The sequence below is a fragment of the Crinia signifera genome, chromosome 3 (genome assembly GCF_055691185.1).
Source record: "Crinia signifera chromosome 3, ASM5569118v1, whole genome shotgun sequence".
Lineage (NCBI taxonomy): Eukaryota > Metazoa > Chordata > Amphibia > Anura > Myobatrachidae > Crinia > Crinia signifera.
The window spans coordinates 215852927-215878014 of record NC_139219.1 but is presented as its reverse complement, the minus strand read 5'-3'; the positions used below and the strand labels follow the sequence as shown (position 1 = coordinate 215878014).

Below are 25088 nucleotides of genomic sequence, written 5' to 3'. Positions count from 1 at the left end.
AGTGCACCAGTGATAAATCGCCGGGTGTGCCCTCTCATTTTCAGCCCCTGAATGGTCGCTGGTCGGAGGAGCGTGAAAACGGGACACTGAGCAGTATGAAAACGGGACACTGAGCAGTATGATTGCTGAGCAATCTATTGCTAGCAATACATTGCCAGCGATCATATTGCCCCGTGTGTACGCACCTTCAGTCACAAAATGGAAGACCACATAAAATCATAGAGGGTTCAATAACTTCTAATAATGCGCATGATGCGTAAAATTTGCAATTGTTGTGCTAATTCTATAGTTGAAGAGTTCCGAAATCCCACTGGAATTAATATAAGCACAAAAACTTTGTGGTAGGAGCTTAATGGAATGTGTTTCCATAGCCAAACAGCTGAATGTAAGCCTCACATCACCAAGTCCTATGTCAAGTGTCGGATGTGTTCTGTGGCGTGGACAAATCAATCTGGTCATATAGGCGAGCCTGAGTTTGGCAGATGTTGGGAGAATGTTACATTTCTGAAGTTTGGAGAAGCAGGGATAACTGTATTGGGTGGTTTTTAAAGGGGCAGGCTAGGCCCATTATATCTCAGTGAAAAGCAATCTTAATGCTTCAGCATACAAAGATATTTTAAAACAATGCTAGTCGTACAACTTTTTGGCAAAAGTAATTTTCCTACTTTACGGTCCTCAAAAACAAGGATGGTAAAAGACATTGTTTGAGGATTTCGGTGTGGAAGAACTTGACTGGCTCTCACAGTCCTGACCTCAACCCCATGGAGCACATTTGGGATGAACAGGAACAGACTGCAAGCCAGGCCTTCTCATCTAACATCAGTGCCTGACCTTATAAATGCTCTACAGAACGAATGGGCATACATTCCTATAGAAAAACTCCAAAATGTTGTGGAAAGCCGTCCTGCAAAAGGGGGACCCAACTATATAATACTATGTCATTGTAGCTCGTTTATGTAATCGTGATGTGTCCGAATACTCTTGTCCATATAGAGTATGTACAAACGTATATCTATATTGTTTCAGCTTTAAAATAAAATAAATCCCTAAACATTGCTACCAATAGTGATTATGTCCACATACCTCTGTACAGATCGTCTAGCATCTTGACTCTCTGCAGAGGCAGCTTGCTGCAGAGCAGAAAACCTATTAACCGTGCTGGTGGCTGGCCGTCCGGTCTCTGGTGCTGGAGAACAAACAGAATAGGTCATGTACAATCTACAAGTTTTACTTCAGTTTGAAAAATCACAAAATAGTACATACCCGATTCAGGAGGCTTTGCTCCAGTTCCTCCACTGCTGCCTTTACCCCAACTCAAACGGCCTCCAGGTGCCAGCAACTGGTTAGAATCGATTGCACCAAGCTGGAACAAGACGACATGGTACCACAATTCAGTGTATATCTAAAGTCTGTCACAAACCAAACTAAAAACTGCTTACACGTCCTACCACTGTGCATATTAGTTATCCACACACCTTAGTTATTTTAGTGATCCTACTGGTGTCAATTGGGCGGCTTCCCTTGCTAATGGGAACAGTGTTCCAACCATCGTCTGTCGGTTGACTACCACGTCCACCAGTGGGACGCCCTGGCGGTTCTCGTCTCTTGTCTTGTTTATTCATTAGCTGTTGAACCTTGACTTGTTCCCGTTGTTTTTCCATCTCCGCTTCCTTATGGATTTGATCTATAGTCTTAGGACCCGCATCTGCACGACGAGGTACCCAGTTACACTTAAGGAGAAAAGAAAGGGAAGATTAATTAACTTCTATTATACAAAAATGCACTTATTACTTCAGCTACTATAAAAATAGGTTATAGGACACTTAAAACACCTGACGTTTCCATGGAGCTTACAGGTAAGGTCAGGGAGGTCAACGAAAAAAGTGTGAAGTTTCTTGTCACAATGTTCTATTCCCTTAGGTATCCAAGTTGACACTAGAGAAAGCCATACTTAAGAATAATATTCTTACCATTCGCAGATCTATGAGATCCTGTAGCATGAAACGGATTCGAGAGGATGTTTTTCTTTCTTTAATGATTTTGTCCATTTGGTTGAAATATTGATCCATTCGAGGCTGTTTAAGTGAAAGACGTGAGAACATAAGAGACTGCAGGGAAACGTGATGCAGACACAATCGACAGAATGTAGAATGATCAAAGAATGTCCAATACAGACAAGACTTGCACAAACTGAAAAAAAAAAAATTAAAACTGGCAATAGGATGAGCAGAAGGCGATTATTACAGAGAGGAACAAGGGTAGCTTTGTAAACAAGTATGGAGATGGCATGTGGGATCAGGCTTAATGCAATCCATGACAGACTAAATGCTGACCTTAGCCCTTTCAAAGTCCAAGTCCTTCCCGATTGTGGACAGCAGTCGGCACAAACACTCCAATGACTCCTCGTCATGGTTCTTTAGTAACTTTACTACACAATCATGCATAATGGCTTCAGTCAGCATTTTCAATTTGAAAAGCTCTCCAATGAATTTAATGTTTCCGAGGGATCTGCGTCTAGCACTATCCCTGGCTTCCGTTAGCTCATCGTTCAGGCGTGATTTTTCTTCTGGCTTTAGAGACAAAACAAAATCGTATTTTAGGCATTGATAAGATTTCCAATACGAAAAAGGTTCAGAAGTCAAAAATATACTGACATGTTACTGGAATTTGGCAGAAGTTTACTAAAACCACACAAGACCCAAAAACTAATACCGTGGAAGCGGCATCCATCTCTTTCTGCTTCCTTTCGAAAATCTCATCATCATCTTTGTCCTTTTCAAACTCCTTCTGGCAGCGGTTCAATAGCAGCTTGCGGAAGTTGACAGTCACTCCCGGCTTTTCTGTAGTGGAGACTTTAAGCTGAGGGGGAAAAAAAAAAAGTTTTTTTTTTTTTTTTTTTTAAAGTGTTGAAATATACACACACACACAGACTTTAATACAAAATGTATATATTTTATATAGACTACTATATGACGTCCGTACACAAATGCGCTAAGCTCTTTCCTTCCATATGCCCATTCTGTTGGGAAAGTTATATTTGTGTCGGGGAAATAAAAACTAAAGTAACCTTAGAAACTTTAAACAAAATCTACTGCAGGGTATCTGTTAATAGCTTCAGAGAAGAGAGGATTTTAGATGGGTGTGGTATAAATCCCCGACGGTCGGGATTCCGACAGTCATTAGTCGGACATCGGAATCCCGACTGCACAGCGGGGGGAGCGCAATGAAGACACCTATTTTATTCTCCCTCTATGGGGGTCGTGGACCCCCCACGAGGGAGCAGTCGGGATTCCGACGTCGGAGTAATGACTGTCGGAATCCCGACTGTCGGGGAGCCATCCGGCACCCTTTTAGATTACCTACCGGTAAAACCTTTTCTCATAGTCCATAGGGTATACTGGGCAATCAAGTATACAATGTATAGATGGGTCCATAGGAGCCGATGCACTTTAATCAAATTCAGCATCCTGTGTGCTGACTCCTCTCTATACCCACTCCCACAGCCTAGTCTAGGAAAACTGTGCCCAAAGGGGATGGTCATTCTCAGAGAGGAGGAAATATTAGTAGAAGTAAACACAACATACAAGCAGTATAAGAAAAAAAAAAAAACGAAAGGCAACCAAACAGGGAAACAAGACACGGAGGAGGAGGGAGTAGAACCTATGGACTACGAGAAAAGGATTTACTGGTAGGGAATATAAAATCCTCTTTTCTGTAATGTCCATAGGGTATACTGGGGTATTAAGTAGACAATGGGGACGTCCCATAGCTCCCACAATGGACAGGAGAGTGCCGAGTACCTTGAAGAGAATTGCCGAACTGAAGATCCTCTGAAGCCAGGGTGTCAAACCTATAGAATACGCAAAAACACAAAAAGGCGGAGATGCTGGTGCTTGGCAGAAAGGGAGTGATTTTACTGCATTGTTGTTTTCATTCTTATTGTGCTTTACAGTGATTGTGGCTGTTTTTGGCCAATGTGGCCACTTCTCAGTGTATATTATCTTTTATTACATTTAAATGTTTACTGAGACCAGTACTTTATTCCTCCTGTATTTATATCCCTGGGAGACCTTATAAAGAGACTGTGGGGAGGATAAAAGTCTCAAGAAACCACTACGTGCATGGAGCTATATTTCTATTCAATGAGTATGGTACGCAGCTTTCTGGATTATTGAGAATTTAAGTCTGCATGTGACATTATATGCACCCCTTGATTAATAAAGAAACTGCTATATACTTATTGCGTCCGTTACGCATCTGAAAGCATTGGACATCCTGTATTCTTTGGTATATCACCATTTTTGAGTGCACATAAGGGTGAACCTTTAAAGAAACATTTATACGCCGATTCACGTTCACATACTGTAAGTACGGTATGAGTTGAAGGAAAATCCCCTATATTTCTTTATTTATATGTATAGTGTTAGTTACACTACTGTTTCCTCTTTTTTTACATATACCCAGATCGTGAGAAAAATCATCTACTACACCACATTGAAAGTTCAATTACAGACAAGTCAAGCGCCAGCATCTCCACCTTTTGTGTTTTTGCGTATTTTCTAGAGAGGATTGTGTTGTGGCCCTCCATTGGACTTGTGGCTGCAAGGACTGGTAGCGCCTTGGGACTTTACGGTTTGTTTATTGTATTCTCAAACCTATAGAACTTTACAAATGTGTTGGTACCCAACCAAGTTGCTGCTCTGCACAACTGCAGCACCGAAATTCCTTGGGCAGCCATCCAAGAAGAGCCCACCAACCTAGTAGAGTGAGCTGAAATAAAAGCAGAAGCCTGGACAGTGGCTCAAGTGTATGCCTGCTAGATTGTCAACCTAATCCACCTATTGATAGTTTGTTTTGAGGCAGGATAGCCAATCTTGTTGGCATCATACAGAACAAAGTCAAATTTTCTGGTATGAGCAGTCCGTGGCGTGGAGTATCGGAACCAGCAGTGACCGCGGGAACCACAATGGACTGGTTAATATGCAAGGCAGACACCACCTTCGGTAGGAACTTTGGCCTCGAATGAAGCTCAGCCGTCAGCATGGCCAATTAGGTAAGGACTTCTGCAGGAAAGGGCCCCCAGCTCCGATACTCTCCTTGCTGAAGCCAGCAAGAGAACAGTTTTTCACATGAGAAACGTGAAGTCAACTGAGCACAGCGGTTCAAACCAAGAGGATTGTAAAAACTCCAAAACACAAATCCCAAGGTGCCGGCCATCGAACAAATTTGGGCTGTATGTGAAGTACCATTTTCAAAATGCTTGTACCTCAGGAGTTAACTCCAGCTGCGTTAAGACAGATAAAGCAGAAATCTGAACCTTCAGAAAACCCAGGCGTAATCCAAAACCCACACCCGCTTCTCAGGAAACGACCCAATTTAAACACCGCTGGTGGGTACTAATTATTTTCACACCAGGAGACATAACAGTTCCAGATCCGGTGGTAATGCTTGGAAGTGAGGGACTTTTGAGCTCTGATCATAGTAGGGATAACCACACTGTGAATACCTTTTCTAGCTAAGATCTCCCTCTCAACCTCTAAAGCTATTAAACTCAGCTGACGTAAGTCATAATAAACAAATGGCCCTTGTAAGGACAGGAGGTCTGCAAACCACGCACTGCGCAGTCAATCTGGTGCCACGAAAATCACCTGAGCACTCTCCCGTTTGATGGACTTCAATAGTCGGGATTAATGAAAAGCGGCAAAGTGGTAGTTCCACGGCACGGTCAGTGCGTCAAGCCTTCTTCCCAGTTATGATTCGGGGTCGGCTACCCACTGAAGTAGCCATAAGGTTCTACGGGCAGACACCGCCACAGTAGTCATGCGTGCAGTCACAACACCTCACATAAGAAGTCTGCCGATTCCTGAATGCTGTTAAGTAGTTTAAGCATGTCCAATTGAGGAACAGCCTCCTGCAGGTCAGCTTGGACTGCAGCGGCCCATAAGCTAATGGCCTTTGTGATCCAACATCCAGCAATGAAGGCCTTTGTGAATCCCCTACTGCTACATAAATAGCCTTTAAACTAGTCTCTAACTTTCTATCCCCTGGGTCTTTTAGGGAGACCACCCCGAGGACAGGTAAAACTATCTTTTTGGACCGACGGGGCACAGAGGTATCCACTGCCAATGGATTTTCCCATACCCTCCTATCCTCCAGGAAAGGGGAAAACGAACAAGAATCTCTTGGGCATTTGAAGATTCATTTCCGAGTGAGCCCAAATCGCACCCAAAGCCCTTATTTTTAAGCTCTGTGGATACAGGGAAAGTAGCTGTTGATTTCTGCCTCATGGAGAAAAACACCTGCTCCTCCTCATCGGGGAGATTTAGCACTTTGCTAATAGCAAAAATAAGGGATTCTACTCCTTGAGAACTAGCGTCCCCGTCTCGTAAGGAGCATACGCTTCTAAAAAGCTAACCTAAGCGATCGTGACCTATGTAGAGAGCAGCCATTAACCCCTTCAGTGGTGGTTTTTTTTTATGGAGAGCACTCCCTTAAAAAATCCACTACTGCCTCCCCCGGTCCGGGCAGCGACGCTGAACTGTCAATCCTCCTCTGCACGGCCCTGCGCCCCGTCCCCGGCTTGTCCCCCACTTATGGACTTCTTCTCCCCTTGAAGTCCATAAGTGGACGAAACGCGTCGGAACCACCCTCCAATCCTTCCTGCTATTGAGCCCTGAGACTACTGCTCTGCTCCCTAGTTTTCAACTAGGAAAAAGGACTTCCTTTAAAAAAACTATTTGCTTTCTTTTACCCAGCTAAGTACCAACTCTGTTTTTTTTATATCTGAATCCCTCTTGTATATATTTTTTTTATATATATTGTTTTTATGTATATACCACAACCGTTTATTATCCCCCATTTGTATTGGGTATTAAAGGGTATCCGCAGGAGACAGGCACATATAAAATTTTGAACTGGGTGTACTGGCTCCTCCCCTGATTCCCCACCCACGAACCAGTTAAGGTAAAACTGTGCCCGAAGGAGGATGAACATATGAGAGAGAGAGATATATTTCAATATTTAAATACATGTGTGTGAAACATGTGGTGAGATTTATACCAGCACACCCGCATACAACCAAAACAAAAAACTGAACTCAACAATGAGGCCACCATAATCAACTAGGTGGACTTTTTAACAACCAGACTAATTTATCTGCAGCGAGACCTCGCACTGGGCGAGTGCCCGGTATCCCATAAGGACTTTGTGAAAAGGATTTACCGGTAGGTATTAAGATCCTATTTTCACTATCGTCCTATGGGATACTGGGATGGTCTCAAGACACTGGGGAAGTCCCAAAGCTTCCAGAAGGGCGGGAATGTGCGGAGACTGCTGCAGTACCCCCCCCCCCCCCCCCAAAACTGGGTATCCTCTTTGGCCAGGGCGTCAAACTTGTAAAAGTTTACAAAGGAATGCTGACTCGACTAAGTTGCAGCTCTGGACAGTGGTCCTGCAGCAGGGACAGCTCGCTACCTTAAGAGGCCTGCAACTTAACCCTTCTCCTGACTTCCCACAAAGAAGAGTGCTGTGAAGTCCAACACAGCAAACCCAAAATAATAAAAGAAAACTGAAGACAAACTCTCTGGAGCTCCAGCAGTGTGCATCCTCTCCTGAGGGGACATTTTTCTAAACTGGTTCGTGGGTGGGGAATCAGAGGGGAGGAGCCAGTACACCCAGTTCCAAATTTTATATGTTCCTTTCTCCTGCGGATACCCTTTAATACCCAATACAAATGGGGGATAATAAACAATTGTGGTATATACCCTCTAATACCCAATGTCTTGAGACCATCCCATAGGACGATAGTGAAAACTCTGGAGCTCCAGCGTGTGCTACCAGCCCTGAGGGCACTTTTTTCTAAACTGGGATGTGGGAGGGGGCATAGAGGGGAGGAGCCCGAAAATAGGATTTTGGGTACCTACCGGTAAATCCTTTTCTCGTAGTCCATATGGGATACTGGGTTCACTACTATGGGGATTGAGACCTCCACAGGAGAGACAGGCACATAAAAGAACTTTCAGTGTGGGTGCACTGGCTCCTCCCCTCAATCTCCCTCCACTAGTCAGTTAATGCAAAAACTGTGCCGAAGGAGAGCATGTGAGGAGTATGTGATAATGTATTGTGGTGAGATTCATCCAGCACACCCAAACGAAACAAAAACATATAAAAGGTGAGTCCTAACAACTTCAGAGGACACCTGTAACTAGAAAAAAAAGTCTATAGACATATCCATCCTATAGAGAACAAGGCAATAAGCCTAACAATGAAGTAGGATCTGACAGCAGAAAAGCCGCACCGAGGCGGGCTCCCAGTATCCCATATGGACTACGAGAAAAGGATTTACCGGTAGGTACCCAAAATCCTATTTTCTCTACCGTCCAATGGGATACTGGGTTCACTACTATGGGGAGGTCCCAAAGCTACCAGAACGGGCGGGAACGTGCGGAGTCTGCTGTAGAACCGCATTCCCGAACTGGGAATCCTCCCTGGCCAGGGTGTCAAACTTGTAGAACTTCACAAATGTGTGTTGCCCTGACCAAGTTGCGGCCCTGCAGAGTTGCATTGCCAACACCCCTCGAGCCGCTGCCCAAGAGGTACCTACAGACCTGGTTGAATGAGCCTTTACTGAAAAAGGAAGCGATAAACCAGCTGATGCATAAGCCTGTTGGATAGTACATCTTATCCACCTGGCAATGGTACGCGTTCTGCGCATCATAAAGCACAAAAAGGCTGTCCATTTTCCAGATCCTAGCTGTGCGCTTGACATACCCCTTAAGGGTGAGGACCACATCCAAGGAATCTGGTATATCCGGGTGTGCCGCGCTAGAAGGGACCACGATAGGTTGGTTTAGGTGGAACCCTGACACCACCTTTGGAAGGAATTGTGGTCTAGTCCTGAGCTCCGCCCTATCGTTGTGGAACACAAGGTAAGGGCTCCGACATGATAAGGCCCCTAGCTCGGACACCCTCCTGGCCAAAGCTAGAGCCAGCAGAACAACAGTCTTCCAAGTGAGGTGTCGTAGCTCAGACTCCTCCAGTGGAACAAACCGGGCTGATTTTAAGAAAGTAAGAACTACCTCCAAATCCCATGGTGCAGTGGGAGGTACAAAGGGGGGCTGGATTCTTAGAACCCCCTGTAAGAAGGTTTGCACTTCCGGCAAGGCCGCAATCTTTCTCTGGAAAAACACAGACAGCGCGGAGATTTGGACCTTTAAGGAACCCAATCTGAGTCCCTTATCCAACCCAGCCTGAAGGAAGCGTAGCAGGTTGTTTAAACGAAAACTGTCCGGAGGCAAGTCATTCGTCTCGCACCAGGCAATATATCTTCGCCATATTACATGATAATGAGAAGCCGTCACCGGCATCCTGGCTTTGATCATTGTAGTGACGACAGAGGGATGGAGACCCTTGTGGACTAAGATCTGCCGCTCAACCTCCAGGCCGTTAAACGTAGCCGCTGTAAGTCCTGAAAGACGAACGGGCCCTGGAGGAGCAGGTCTTTTCTTAGGGGCAGACGCCACGGGTCTTCCACTAGCATGGCCTGAATGTCCCCGTACCAGGCCCTTCTTGGCCAATCTGGTGCCACCAGTATGGCCTCCGTCCCCTGATGCCGGAGCCGCTTTAGCACCCGAGCCAACAATGGGAGAGGTGGGAACAGGTACACCAATTGGAAATCCCAGGTCCAGGTGAGAGCGTCCACCGCTATCGCCCCTGGGTCTCTGGTCCGTGCACAGTACATCGCTACCTTGTGGTTCAGTTGTGAAGCCATCAGGTCGATCTGAGGGAGCCCCCACAGATCCACTATGGCATCGAACACTTGAGTGTGAAGGCCCCACTCTCCCGGGTGAAGATCGTGACGACTCAGGAAGTCCGCCTCCCAATTGTCGACCCCCGAGATAAAAATGGCAGACAGGGCCTGGACATTCTGTTCCGCCCAGGACAGAATCTTTGACGCTTCTCTCATGCAAGGCATGCTCTTGGTACCACCCTGCCGGTTTATATAGGCCACAGTGGTGGCATTGTCCGACTGGACCTGGATCGCCTTGCCCTGTAACAATGGAGCTGCCTGCAACAGGGCATAGTAGACCGCCCTCAACTCCAGCTTGTTGATATGAAGGCCTGACTCCAGTGGAGACCATCGACCCTGGAGGCGGACTCCCTGTGTCACAGCCCCCCAGCCCGGCGTCCGTGGTTACCAGAATCCAGGAACCGTCTGCCTGCCAACAGATTGGATGAATCTAGCCACCACTGCAGCAAGATCCTGGTTCTTGTTGCAAGGCCAATCCTTCTGCGCATCTGCAGGGGGAAGCCGGACCACTTTGTCAGAATATCCAATTGAAGGACCCTGGAATGGAAACGGACAAATTGTATTGCTTCGAATGAAGCCACCATCTTGCCTAGAAGCCGGAGGCAAAGATGGATCTGTACCAGAGGAGACTGTAGGACATCCCTGACCAGCTGTTGTATTGCACTGACCTTTTCCATCGGCAGAAAAACTTTTTGTTCCGATGTATCCAGGATCATGCCCAAGAAAACCATCCTCTGGGTCGGAACCAGCGAGGATTTGGACATGTTCAGGATCCACCCGTGGTCTCTTAGCACCTGTATGGACAGATTGAGAGCACTGCTTAAAGCCTCTGCCGACCCTGCCTTTATTAGCAGGTCGTCCAGGTATGGCACGACATTCACCCTTCGAAGCCTGAGTAGTGACATCATTTCCGCGGGGCAGTCGACAGGCCGAAAGGCAAGGCCCGGAATTGGTAATGGTCGTTCCCCAAGGCAAACCTGAGATAGATTTGGTGTGGGGGCCAGATAGGGATGTGTAAATAGGCGTCCATGACGTCTATAGAGGCCAAGAACTCCCCTCTCTCTAGACTGGCGATCACGGAGCGCAAGGACTCCATCCTGAACTTGAACACACGCAGGAAGGGGTCCAGTGACTTTAGATTCAGGATGGGCCTTACTGAGCCGTCTGGCTTCGGTACCAGGAATAAGTTGGAATAGTATCCCTGGCCCTGCTCCGTGCTTGGCACCGGTACAATTACCTGAGACTGAAGCAGCCTGGTAATGGCCCCCTGAAGGAGAACCTGATCCTCCTGGGATGCTGGAAGGGCCGACCTGAAGTATCTTCTGGGAGGGGGTTTGTCCAATTCCAGCCTGTAACCTAGAGAAATGAGACCCCTGGCCCAGGAATCCAGACCAGAGGCGTCCCACACATGGCTGAAATGCAACAATCGCGCTACCACCGCAAGAGAGTCTTGTGGCGGGAAAACCCTGTCATGCTGCAGGCTTAGAGGAAGCTGCGGCATTAGGACGGTCCTGGGTGCTGGAGGAGTTAGGCTTCCTAAACTTGCCTCTCGTGCCTCTGTTGGAATTGGAGGCGCCCCTAAGCCTTGGGGCGAAACCTGTTCCCACGAAAGGACTGCTGGGAAGTACCTGCGAAGGTACGCTTTGCAACCGTGGGAGCTGATGGAAGGAAGGTAGATTTTCCTGCCGTGGCCTTGGAAATCCAACAGTCTAATTCACTTCCAAAAAGCCATTCTCCTGTAAAGGGAATACCCTCCACACTCTTCTTTTAATCTACATCCGCAGACCACTGACGTAGCCACAAGGCCCGTCTGGCTGAAACCGACATGGCTGAATTGCTCACGTTTATTGCGCCCAATTCCTTTTGCGCCTCGCACAGGATCTTAGCGGTATCCTGAATGTGACGCAGGCTGTCGCCTATCTGGGCCACAGTCATTCCTGAATCTGGGTTGACCAGGTATGAATGGCCTTAGCCATCCAGCAGCTGGCTAAAACTGGACGCTGGGAGGCCCCACTAGCCGTATATATGGACTTGAGGGTAGCTTCCAGCCTCCTGTCCGCCCCGTCCTTAAGGGTGGATACACCTGGGACTGGTAGCAACACCTTTTTAGAAAGGCGGGAGACAGATGAGTCCACTACCGGTGGCTCCTCCCACTTCTTCCTGCCCAAAGGTTCAAAAGGATAAGCATTTGTGAACCGCTTTGAAAGAGTAAACCTCTTATCAGGGTTTTGCCATGCAGCCCTGAAAACAGTTTCTAACTCCGCCTGCTCAGGGAAGTACACTGGCTGTTTCCTCTAAATCATGAAGAAAGGATCTCCTTCTGCGGATGCCTCCACTGGGAGATCTAAAACATCCCTGATGGCCCTGATAAGCGGTTCAGGACCATGCACTGCTGCCTCAGGGACTGGTTCCTGCAGAACCTGCTCCTCACCCTCCTCCAGTATGTCCTCATCATCATCATCTGAATCAGGGGCCATCGCAGCAGCCGGCCTTTTCTGAGGCTGTGCGGGAGGAGGAGGTACATTAAGAGTATGAAGAATATCTACCCTGGCAGCTAACATGGACAATTCCCTCTGAACCCTCTGCGTTTGCTGAGTGTTAATGGAAAGCTGTGAAGCCACAGAATCCAACAATGTCTTTATGTTGGAGGCCCAAACAGGCTCCTGTTCGTCAGCCTGAGACGGCCCCACAAGCTGTGGGGGCACCCCACTGATCTGAGTGTCAGCACTACTGGGCTGTGGTGACATACAAGCCTCACAAGTAACCTGGGACTGATTTGGGCACAAACTTGGTGCTACACACCATACAAGTGAACTTTTTCACCATGATGAGACAGTACTACAGTGTACAGCAGTACAACTCAACCCCCACGCAGTCACACACGTGCACACACCACACCGCTGGGAAACAGACTATGTGCTTGTTTTATGTGTGTCCAGTAACTAATGAGTGGGGGAAAACCAGAGCAATAGGGGAACCAAGTGCACCCTTAACCTGAACTCACAGATCTGGGTGAGCTGGTAACGCTAAACACAGTGATATAAACAACACAGTGTCTAAATGAGCAAGATAGCGCAGCAGTGCTAAATCGCTATAAAACCTGCTGTCTCTGCCGTGCTGCAAGGACCCGGATCCACCACGCCAGTGGGGAGCCCTCTGTAATGGAGTCTGGCAGCGTGTGAAGAAGCAGGAAGTGACAGTGCGCGCCCAGCAGAGCTTGGTCCCGCTCTGAGTGAAGCTCCGCCCCCCTGTACACGGAGCTGGCGCTTCCATATATTTATACTGACATATAATAAAAGGTGTAATATTATATACATATAACCTGAGGGGTGTCCCTGGTGGTCCAGCGGCAGCACCCCTATGCCAGTTACCAGACGCGGGGTTCACGCGGTCCCTGCTGGAGGGCCGCCATTACTGGCCGTCGTCTTGCCGCACCAGAAATGGCTGCGGGGTCCCCTTGTGGGACCCCCAGCCTGTACTCACCACTGAAGTCTTCAGACCTGTCAGGGGTGTGCAGCGGCTAGGGGGCTTGCTCGCCACAGCGCAATGCTGTGCGGTGACAAGCCCCACACAGGACCGAATTGTCCTGTAGCAGGGTCAGCTCTGCACCTGAAGAGGTCGGGGACTGACCCTTCCTCTGACACCCACGAAGCAGGACAGCTGTGTGGTCACCACAGCGCCCCAAAATAACAAACTTTGAAAGTAAATGTAGAAAAACTCTGGAGCATCCAGAAGCACTGCCTCTCCTGAGGCACATTTTTCAAAACTGACTAGTGGAGGGAGATTGAGGGGAGGAGCCAGTGCACCCACACTGAAAGTTCTTTTATGTGCCTGTCTCTCCTGCGGAGGTCTCAATCCCCATAGTAGTGAACCCAGTATCCCATTGGACAGTAGAGAAAACAGGATGTTGAATTTTATAAAAGTGCACCGACTCCTATGTACCCATCTATATCCTATTATCTACTTGATTGCCCAGTATACCCTATGGACGTTAGAGAAAAAGGATATAATATGAAGACTCAGTATTTCCCATCAACCTATGGCACGTCATAAAATTGCCCTATACAAGGGGCACAATTCAGCTGCAATTTAACCAGGTAACAACAAAAACCCTATATAATGCTTACAAAAGTTTTTTTTTCCATCCACTAGACAGCACATGGACAGTGGCACATCAAATATTGTCCCAAAGATGCCCCAGAGCGGCTTTTAGAAAAGTCGCGTCTGAAGATGCAAGGCACCAACAGTGTAGAAAACGCTCACAAAAATTAAAAAAAATTTGGGCAGAAGAGCCTGTGGTTGCTTCACCACGCTGCTCCTGAGGGAAAATAAAAAAAGATCACACTGAGCTGCCCAATAGGGTTCCACTGACTGCATGGAAATATTCTTTGGAAGGGGTAGATGGGCAATATTCAATTGTTTGTGCTGTGGGCAAGTGTGCTACAGGTGCGCACTATGCCCAGGGATTAGCCATGAAAAATGAAATCCCTCAGGAACAAGCAACGAATTAAAGACCACAGTGTGGCACAATAAATGGACTTGCTCCTAATCCAAGAACTGCGGTAGTGCAAAACTATTGAATACCCCTAAAGGATGATAAAGGGGGTAAAAAATGTTTTTTAAATCAGAAGACCAAGTGAACAAGTCTTTAAACACTACAATTAAACACACTTTTTTGAAATGTAGACTTTTGCAAAAGTCTATATTTCACAAAATACGGTCAGGTTTCTTTATAATCATTTAAAAACAATCAAAATTTAAGTATTCAAAATGAATGCTCAGAGAGCCACATTTGGTTTAATATAGAAAGGTTCAACCCAAATTAGAAGGTGGGAATAAAGCTCAACAGTACTGCTCGTTCAGTGCCAGATATTTGTAACACAAATAGCGCCCCCAAAATATACCCAAGTTTGCTCCAATCTACATATAAAACCTTTCTACATCCCAAACGTACTGCACAAAAATGGAACACCCCAAAGTAAAACTGAAGGAAATAGAAAATCTAGCATCACGTAAAGCTTCCAAATGCCTCTCATTCTACCAAGAAATCTACAGTAGTTTAAGATATTCCTTTAATTAAGCTTGCATTGTAATTGTGGAAAGACTAGCTAATCCTGCACATCATTCTTACCCCCATAAGGCAGCGGCACATATTGGCATATGCAACAGAGAAATTTGGCTCAGAGATGGCCTTCTCAAATATCAGGTCAATGACCCCTTTCAACCGATCCTCTGTATCTATGGCTAAATCTGTGACTTGCTTCATCAGTTGCTGGAACATCTGTGGGGTTAGCTTGTTGAGGATACTACGCACTCTGCGGAACAACTCCTGTAAAGAGAAAATTCTAATTTAGTACAGCTTTGTATCCTTTTAATAAAAAATGCATTTTACACCACCTGTACGCATGAAGGGGGATTTATTGGTGCTCCAAGTTAAGTGACTATCTAGGGTCTGAAGGGGCGTGTATGTGTGGGAGTCTATAGGGAATTCTGGTGTAGTGATGGGATCACATTATTAGGGATAATGGGGGACAATTTAAGGAAAATTTTAGGATATGAAGAAAGGCTGCAAAGGCCTAGTTTTGGAGATTAACAACAAAAAATGGGGGGTGGGGGTGTTAACCGTATATATACTCTGGCACAATAGAATTGTAATAATTATCCAATATATTACGAATAACGATAATATTTTCAGCAGCAGGTTGTATGATATGTTTGTGGATACAGATATACCCACGTACACATGGGCATGAAAACTCAGTACAGAATTGGACATTGCGCTTAATAATAATGTCTGATAAGGCCAATACAAATTAATAGAATACTGCCGACATTCTTAATTTATATTTTATGAAATATATTTTTATATATTCATAACTGATTACTAAAACATGTTCAACTTAATATCTCAACAAGCGCATAAAATAATGCATATATTATCTAATAAATCTTATTTTGGAGCTTAACCTTCTGCAGGTTAGTGTACTGTGCATGTGGCACCACCTATGGAACAGAACGACAGGGTTACAGAAAAAATAAATTAGAAAAAAATGATTTAAGAATAGCCATGCTTAAGTACAGATGTTTAAATAAAATTGACTTAAGTACCAATTAGTCACCTGTGCTCAAGCATGGATATCCTTAAAACCTGGACTATAATGGCAGCGTTGGGGAAACTCCCTGTAAATCTGCATTTTGAACGATGGTGCTCAAGCAATAATGGCTTGAATAGGGATATCGCCGCCAACCCACCAGAGTCTTTATGTTTTCCGGTTCCTCTTCCTCAGCTGATCTTTTATTTATAGGTTTCCAGGCTTTTTCTGCTTTGTTTAGCTGCACATTTTCACTTAATGACACAGCTGAAATAATTTTTCGTGGCTCCTTTCTTGGTCCCTGTTGAGAACGCCGAGGTCCCATTCCTGCTGGCTGCAAACATGAAAGGAGATAGATATAAAATAAAAAGAAAGGCAAATCATTTTCAATAGCACAGCTGTCTGTTGGGGCTATCCCTTGCCAATCTAGGAGTTTTAAGAACAGTCGGACTGATGTCAACACGTAAAACAAAGGTTCATGGTTGGAATAAGCTATCCATGACAATCCAGGAAAGTCACAGCATTGGTGAGGTAATTTGTTTTTAAGTCTTTATCAGTAGCAGGCAATAAAAATAGTGGGTGGAGGAAAGTGAAGGAAAAGCAATTCTACATCGATCAACAGTTCCAAGGAATTCCTCTCATCTTAGAGACTGGACTAACAATTTAATAAAAAATTAAAAAAGTAAAGTTTTTAAAGCATTCAGTTGAAAAACAAGACCATAAGTTAAAACAAAAGTGTTTCAGCAATACTGCAGAGGTTGCTATTCTATTTGCAAAGTGCAGAAGATATCTTGGCCTAGCGTTTCAGAAAGCCAATTACTCTGGTACCCCGGTCAAGAAAACTGTGACTGAGGCTCTGTGAGTCTAGATGCAACAGGTTTAAAAACACTGAAGACTAGGAGATCACCCCTTTCAGACATACTACACGGGACTTCACTCCCAGGTTCGATCCTGGGATTTTAGTAACCCAGGTCGATTGCAGGTGCTTAGAATCTGGGAGGGAAATGCTGGGAAGACCCTTTCAGATCATGGGTTTAGACCCTTTAAAATAGTCCCGGGTTTATGCGCGTTCATGTGAGAGAAAAAAAACCCGGATTATTGCACATCTTAAAAGGGGTAGGAGTCGAAATATCATCCATGAGGGAATTCTGCTGCTGAAAAAGACTGAGCAACTACAGAGCTTAAACTCCACCCAGTAGACTTACATCTGTCACACAGCCAGTTTGCCCCAAAATGCTCCCTACTCTATGGGTAACAAACTATGAGAGTTCCTGTTGCCTAAAGTGTGGCAGGTGCTGTACTGATTTAGCTGGGCAAGATAACCACCTCAACTCTCTCACCCCCTCCCTAAAAGGCCTTCAGCTCTAATTGAAAGTCACAATATCAAAGGCAATATTGCCAACTTTTATAAATAAAGCAGTGGTCAAAATGCATGTATTGCAGAAACCGTTTCTTGCAATTTAACTGAAACACGCAAACAAGCAAAAATAAAAATCTGTATAAGTGCCGTAGTGATCCAACAAAAATATGGGAAACATTGAACAAACACAATTTAAAGCAAAATAACCATCAACTATAAAAGTAGAAAAATGTCCCCGGCTCTCACAGAAGCGAATGAGAAACTTACCGGGCCACGGTTGCCCATAGAAGGTCTCCCCAAGTTGGCAAATGATGGTGTGAAATCTGGTCCACAATTCATGCCAGTCAATCTTGTGGGATCTAAGGGTCTAAGAGGGGTTTTGTTTGCCTGTTAAAAAAAATAATAATACATTTATTTTAACGTGATTAATCTGCAATCTGAGGAAAATGTATCTGTCTTTTAGGATATATGCACCCACCTTGTCCAATACTACATCTGAAATCTGTGGTAGGCCCTCAGGTTTTTGCATGCTTGCTACAATATACTGAAAGCCAAGTAAGAATTCACGATCATAGCTTTTCTTGTCTTCTGGGTTCAGAGGTTTCCATTGCTCTGCCAAAACAAGATTCATTCAAATAATCCAGTAATTCAAAAGCGGATATCAAACTATACCATAGTTAACACTAAAGTCTAGAGCAGTGGTAGCCAACCCTAGCCCTCGAGAGCTACCAACAGTTCACATTTTACAGACAACCTAGCTGCTGCACAGCTGCACTCATTAATCACTGACACATTTTAAAAGATCCACAGATGGAGCCAATTAGCTCACTTGTGATTCTGTGAGGAGACCTGCAAAACATGCACTGTTGGTAGCTCTCGAGGACTAGGGTTGGCTACCCCAGGTCTAGAGACTAGAATGACTGCCCTCATACTAGTATGATCTTCCCTCACCCTTTAGATTATAAGCACTCACAAAAACAGGGACTGTACTTCCCTTTTCATTAGTGGTCCTTCTATATTTTACACTATTTTTTGTTCCATATTTTAAATCCATATATTTATCATCCTAACATATATCTCTAGAACCTTGAAAAGTGAAGGACCATTAAATCAAAAGTGAAGCACAGTCCCTAGGTTTTCATTTTTTTAATCTATAGATTTAGAGGGTAATACAGACTTGATCACATGGCCATAAATTCGCATGGCCAGCGTTCAGTGTAGTTGCAGCTCTGCTACAGTGAAATCCCGCCTTGCGAATCAATTGGGCTTGCTGTGCACATCTATTCGCAGCCGAGTGACGTTGTCCAAACCACATGTGAACAGGCTCACCATCTCATCCTCCTCACTGCAATCAGAACAGGCTCACCATCTCATCCTCCTCACTGCAATCAGAACAGGCTCACCATCTCATCCTCCTCACTGCAATCAGAACAGGCTCACCATCTCATCCTCCTCACTGCAATCAGTGGCCTTAAACTTTTGGGTATTCTGACTGCTTATTAAAACTACCACCACTACTACCTTAAAGCCACAAGTAAAAATAAATCAGGCTTACATATTTTCTTACACTTTCCAACCAATGCTTTAACAATGGTTTGGGATGAACGGCAACAAAATACTCTTAATGTCTTACCCATTTTGTATTTGTACTTTAGATCCCCTGGCTTAATATTTTCTGCATCTAGCTTGTCTTCCTTCTCTTCCCAGGTCTCATCTTGCTCCTCTGGCGGAACACTTGGGACTTTGTCCGGTTCAGGCACAGCAGCAGGTGGGTTAGCAACAGACTCTGTTGGTTCAGTAGCACTATCTCCATCCTAAAGTGGAAATTACTGCATGAAAATACATATCATACAATTCCCAACATTGTCCATCAACACAATAACGGATTGCAGCAATATTGGATTTTTTTTTTTTTTTAACAAATAAATCCTTTTCTCTTCATCTACTGAAGGACACTAACTGCAGTTATGGAGTTTTAGGAAGCAATTTGGACATGTGAAACAAAGTTAGAACCCTACTCTAAATACCTTCTAGCCTGGCATGAATCTGTTATTTTAATAGCTTAGCCCAGATGTAGAAGAGATGGAGAAAAGAATAAAGAAAATGTTGTCCTGGAAAAATCAACCTGAACTTAAGAGGAAGAAATTAATGCAGGGGTTCCCAATCTTTTCTGAATCATGGCACCCCCCCCCCCCCCCCCCCAGGCCCAAAAAAATGCAGAAAAATAAATATAAATTAAGTAGATTGTGTTTACATGTGATTCTTCGGTTAAGTAATGTGTTAACGGACAGGATTTGCTTCTGTTTGCACATATTTTATGATTGACAGCCACCAACACTGGTTCAATTGATGAGAAATAATTTGAACTGGTCCTGTACCACCCTTGCAAGTGTCCCGAGGCACCCCAGGGAGCCACGGTACACAGTTTGGGAAGCACTGTATTAATGGATTCAGAGAAAAGTATTTAAAAAAAAAAAGCATAAATATCACTACACAAGAAACTCCATCAGTGCAATCAACAATTAATTGGGAACAAACGGTTAAAGCATTTGACTGAGATTGTTAACACAAGTGAACCAAGTTTTAAATTGTTTTGATTTGAAGGGCACTGACTTCTCCCAGCAATAATTTTATCTACTATTGTTTTCTCTAACCTCCATCTTTTATAGTATCATTCCACAAACATAATCAAACAGACAAATAAGAAATCACAAACACTCCTATCTTTCCCTGTTCCCAGTACATTTTTCCAAACCTATACTCACAGAGCTTATTTCTCTCAGACATATATCCTAAAAGGATGGACACCTGGATTTAGCAGTGTCAAAAGACTTATTCCTAACTCATATAAAAAAACTGCTAAATAGAGTAGTGTTTATTCTAGCACCCGCCATCCTTAAAAACCCACGCAGTTCCTCTTCCCTGCCTCGGGTGTCGCTGTCTGCTGTGGTGTTCCTAGCACAGGTCTAGTTTGCATATCAGTGCTGATCTAAAGACAACACTTTGCTAGAAGAACTACAGCAGACAGCGACACCCCAGACAGGGAAGAGGAACTGCATGGGTTTTCAAAGATGGCGGGTGCTAGAATGAACACTATAGAGGGTTTGTGCTGGAAATCCGCTACCTAGTTCTTAACCCCCAGAATGGATACAGCGGAGATTGCTGGAACATTTAGTTCTGCACAACACATTAGCATGCAGTATTTTTCATCTCAAGGGAGTTCCCAGATGACTGTCAAGTTGGCATAGCAGCTGTAACTTGACTAAAGCACTCAACACTGCTCCCAGTTCTAGTACATTAATGAGTGAACCATTTGGGGGGGTTTGTTATTTTTCATACTTCGAGGAGTTAATCCAATTGTCTGCGATGTATTCTCAGATGAGAGTTAGCGCAGAAGGCACATTTTACAGCAGCAGCCTGCAAACACAGAAATTGGTTGTGTGCACATATTTGGTCTGAGAGTGGGCTGCGGGATGCAGTGTCACTACCAGAGCTTTAGGGCTGATAACTGGACTGACCTCTTAAAAAAAGGATTCTTGATCACTGACCATTGAATCCTTTTCTCTTAAGCAGGCTAGGGGACAATGGACTATGGGATTGCAAGTTTGAGCTACAGTTGGTATAAAAATTGTAGTTTTAAAAACCCCACTTCCTACTGCAACCCCATAATGCTAGTACAAGATTAAGACAGTCTGGTAGGGAGAACATTTTTTTTTTTTTAGTAATTGACTATCGAGGGAGAAAAACCTTTAGCTTTGAAAGCTACATTTCTAGTTTAAGTGGCAACTATAGCGTCAAGCTAAAATCCCATGGTTCATCTATTAAAGGCTCCAATGTGCAAGAAAAGGGGTATTCAATCCCCACCGCTATTTCCTGACAAAGGAACTAGTGGCAGGCGCCTATTCAATGCTGTCTTGCTGGACAGCATTAAAGAGGCAGATCGACATAACAGGCCCCACTTTAAAAGCAGTCGGGCCCGGTTTTCCGAGAACAGCGGTGAATTGCCGCGTTCACAGCTGGATCTCAACAATCCATGGCCGTTTATGCGCACACGCCCCCTTTTCACCGAACACCAGGTGGGACATTTAATCCCTAATGGCGATTTGTGGTCGATAAGGACCAGGGTCATGGCTGTCGGGACAATGGTGACCTGGGATTAAATTCCCGCCAAAAGGGTTGAAAGTTTTCTTTGGCACAATTTTCAAATTGATTGCATGTCATTTGACAACTAAGCAATGGTAAAAGTGGGACTGGACATGTAGATAGTTCTAGGATAACATAGTTGATGAGTAGAGTAGAACAGCGCAGAGAACTGGGAGATTGTGTCTTGCTACTTCAGTCCTATTCTTGTAGAAAGAGCTTTTTTTGTATAATTCACTGAAATAAAATGTAGGAGTATAGAACTGTTCCCAACTAGTGTGGCTCATACATTGGGCTACGTGGAGCTCCAGCTCAGGTTGTGCATAGTCCCATTACAGAACATTCCTGATACAATTACAATATTGTTTACATCACCTCTTTGAATGCATCTAGCAGATCTCCAACTGCATCTTTCTTGTTTAAATCCTTTATTTTCCTTTTTTTCTTAGGTGCAGATACAGCAACTATAAACAAGGCAGGCACAGTCAATTTCCGTACGTATGAACCAGCATTATAATTAAAGCGGTGTACACTATACAATTGTTCTGCCATTAACCCAATTATCAGGTACCATTTGTGTAGCCATGGCGGCTTTGCACAAATGAAGATAAAACCGAGCAGAACTTATTGGCTCGTTCAGCATTCTGACTTCTGTTACCAGTAATATGGCATAATGTGTGAAAATCTAACCCTATTTCTTAGCGAAAAAGTGTGTTGGGACAACATTACTTTTGATGAAGGATATGTGCGCCAGAAAGTCGGCCGCTTTAAACGGTTCGCAAGGCAAATTCCTGTAGTGTGTAGACAGCTGCAGAGTACTGCAACACGAAGTATTGCCATCACAGAAAAAGCTTCTAGCATAGATGGCCAGAAAACCATTTAACACCATCCCTGTGATATGCAGTGCATTCCCCAAAATACCTGCAATACATTCATAATTATTCTCAATACCCAATTAGCAGAGAACCTGTGCAACATCTGTCAACTGTTAATTAAAAATATCCAAAACTAAAACAGAACAAACATGGAATAATCCAAGCACCGCATTTAACCATTTGAAGAGTTTGGACAATGAACACCTGAGCAGAAACACAATCATGATTTGTTCCAGAAGAATAGGAAGTTTCCAAAACCCCTGTAACAACCAGCACATTTCTGAAAACTAACAATGCTCCCTTTCCTGCTTTATATAAACAAATCATTTCAAGTCTTGTAATTACCTGGCACATGGACATCTAAGTTTTGCTTTAATACTTGTGAAGGAGCGGGCTCTGCCTCGACAGGTGGTTCCTTCTTAACCTCCTCACTTTCTGTTGTAGGATCAAGAGATGGTAACGGCTGTTCCTCTGGCTCAGCGATGGGACTGACATGAGCTTCGTGTTGGGTGTCCTGAGCCTCAAGTTCTTGAAGTCCAGAAGTTCTGTCACCATTTGTCAGAAGTTCCTCTGGCTGAGCAATTGGGGAATCCAAGCTGGGCTCCGGATGGAAAACAGCTGGTTGCTCTAGATGTGCGGGTGGCACAGATACTTCTTCTGAGAGACCATTAGTTTGTAGCTCTATGGTAGTAGTACTAAGTTGACTGTCCACAGGAGTCAACTCTTGGGCAGATTCTGGAGCTGGCTCATTTGGTTCTACAGGACATGGCTCAGATAAAGTTAGGGATGAAAGAACTTGTGTCTTAGTGTCTACCTCTAAAGTTGAATCCTCTAGTGGCAATGGATTATCTGGTGAATCAGACCGATCAGCCTGGGAAAGTATGAAGGTTTCCTCTTGGGGTTCAATAATTGGAGCTTCTAGCAGAGGCTCTGCTTGTTTGACAGTTGTATCTACTATGATTACTTCTACAGGAACTGGGTCCTCTTGAATGGCCATAGGAGCCTCTGGCAATATTGGTACCTGAGTTGAAGGGTTTTCCAGCAAGGGCACTTCCTGTGAATTAAGAGTCCCTAGCACAGGTACAGATACATCAGGTATAGTATTATCAAGTGTTACGTCTTGCTCGCAAGCAACTGCCATGTTTAATTCTACTTCTGAAGGAGGAGAGGGTGAGGGGCTCTCAGACATCTTAGTCGGCACTTGGGTGGTCTTGGGGCCGTCATCTAAAACAAAACATGCAAGAAGAGTCATTTAAATGGCAAGGAAAAAACACGCGACATCAGCCTGACAAAACGATTGTATTCCTTAACTACAGATACTTCAAAACGGCCCTAAAATCCATGATCATAGACTGTTTCAGAAAGTGCCAAACCAAGTACATAGCTGCAGAATTAATTTAATGATAGTATCACATGAAACAAAAAGTAATCTTTGTAGCACAGGTGGAAAAATACAATTGTGTAACTGCTCTTACTCTTCAAAATTAGGATACATTTTCACTAAATGACTGCACAGTAGTCCCAATATATGCAAGCCCCATTATTCTGTATGAGGAACATAACAGTAGTTCATTGGCTTAAGGTAAAAAAAGACTATACTAAAATGCCTACATTGTACAGAAGCTCTCGGAATCTTAGCCACATTTACAAAATGTGAATACATAAAAATAATACCTCTCATACGGTTAATCAAAGCTAAAACAAAAAGACCCCATGACTGTGTGTACACAGGAGCCAACGGGGTGATGGCATCAGCTGCATTGAGCAGCAAGGCATGCTGGGATGTGTAGTTTCACAACAGCAGGAGGGCCTCAGTTTGGACATGCCTGGCTTAATGTATCAAAGCCTGTAGAGAGATAAAGCACCAAGCAGATCCCTTCACTTTTCAAACAAATCCTGAAAACTGACTGGAGCTGATTGGTTGCTATTTTATTGCTCTCCGCAAGCTTTGATATGTATGACACTTATGCTGGCCATACATAAAGACGACCTGCATACGACCTGGTCGCATGTAGGTCGTGGAGTAGTTAAACAAGCGATCATATGTGCTTAAAAGCACATGCAATCACACTTTTGACCGTAATGAGACGTTCAGCACGTCAGCAACAATTGTCACCCGAAAAACTGTAAATCATCAATGTCTGGAACACAGTGGCAATTGATGTGGATCCATTATTTGAATTTTGGCCTGTGCAGTTGCAGACTGAGTTTCCTGTAGAAGGGGCATGTTTGTCCCCCCAGATCTAACAAGTTGAGACTGGATGCTTCTCAATGCAAAACTCAATGAACTAGGTTGTTCTATGGGTATTTTGCCTATGTTTATTTTTTTACTGGTTGCGTTGGTATATTTTAACTGCAGTATAACAAATTATGTTATGTGTGCCATTTAGAATGTGTTTTAACCATTAGGAAAGGAAAGAGCATTCAGATCCTGTGTGATATAAATGGGGTGAACAGCATTTCCCATTCCTTTTTCTAGGTGCTCTAAAACTTGTGCCTTAATGGTTGGATATGTATTTCTACTTGTGAATCTACTACATGTAGTTCTAGCCCACGTCCATTAAAAATGTCCCAACTCACAAACACCCATTCATTGAACGTAGTACACTGCTGTCTGAGTACCATACGACAATTAAAACTCCTGGTCTACTTACCTGGGCGTACTACAATAGGCACATGGACACTCTCTCCATTCGCCTGCACTTCAGAGCCTCCACCTAAAGACTAAAAGGTGAAAAAAATATATATATTAAAACTAATGAGAAGCCATGTTGCATGTCAGGACACCTGTGGGTGGTCTTAAGGCCCATATA

The 25088-nt window shown here is 44.3% G+C and overlaps 1 protein-coding gene across 6 annotated transcripts in view; it reads right to left on the bottom strand.

Annotated features, from left to right (window-relative positions):
- The window catches only part of EIF4G1 (eukaryotic translation initiation factor 4 gamma 1), a 57874-nt gene that overhangs the window by 7801 nt on the left and 24985 nt on the right, over positions 1–25088 (bottom strand). For all 6 annotated transcript variants that reach the window (XM_083177404.1, XM_083177407.1, XM_083177408.1 and 3 more), the window contains 14 exons: positions 24930–24999; positions 22621–23499; positions 21776–21864; positions 18894–19074; positions 17739–17872; positions 17528–17647; positions 16061–16234; positions 14940–15137; positions 2713–2859; positions 2334–2570; positions 1971–2075; positions 1476–1730; positions 1264–1363; positions 1084–1186 (listed from right to left, as the gene is read on the bottom strand). In XM_083177404.1, the coding sequence (XP_083033530.1) occupies positions 1084–1186; positions 1264–1363; positions 1476–1730; positions 1971–2075; positions 2334–2570; positions 2713–2859; positions 14940–15137; positions 16061–16234; positions 17528–17647; positions 17739–17872; positions 18894–19074; positions 21776–21864; positions 22621–23499; positions 24930–24999 (2792 nt within the window). The remainder of the gene's footprint in view (positions 1–1083; positions 1187–1263; positions 1364–1475; positions 1731–1970; positions 2076–2333; positions 2571–2712; positions 2860–14939; positions 15138–16060; positions 16235–17527; positions 17648–17738; positions 17873–18893; positions 19075–21775; positions 21865–22620; positions 23500–24929; positions 25000–25088) is intronic.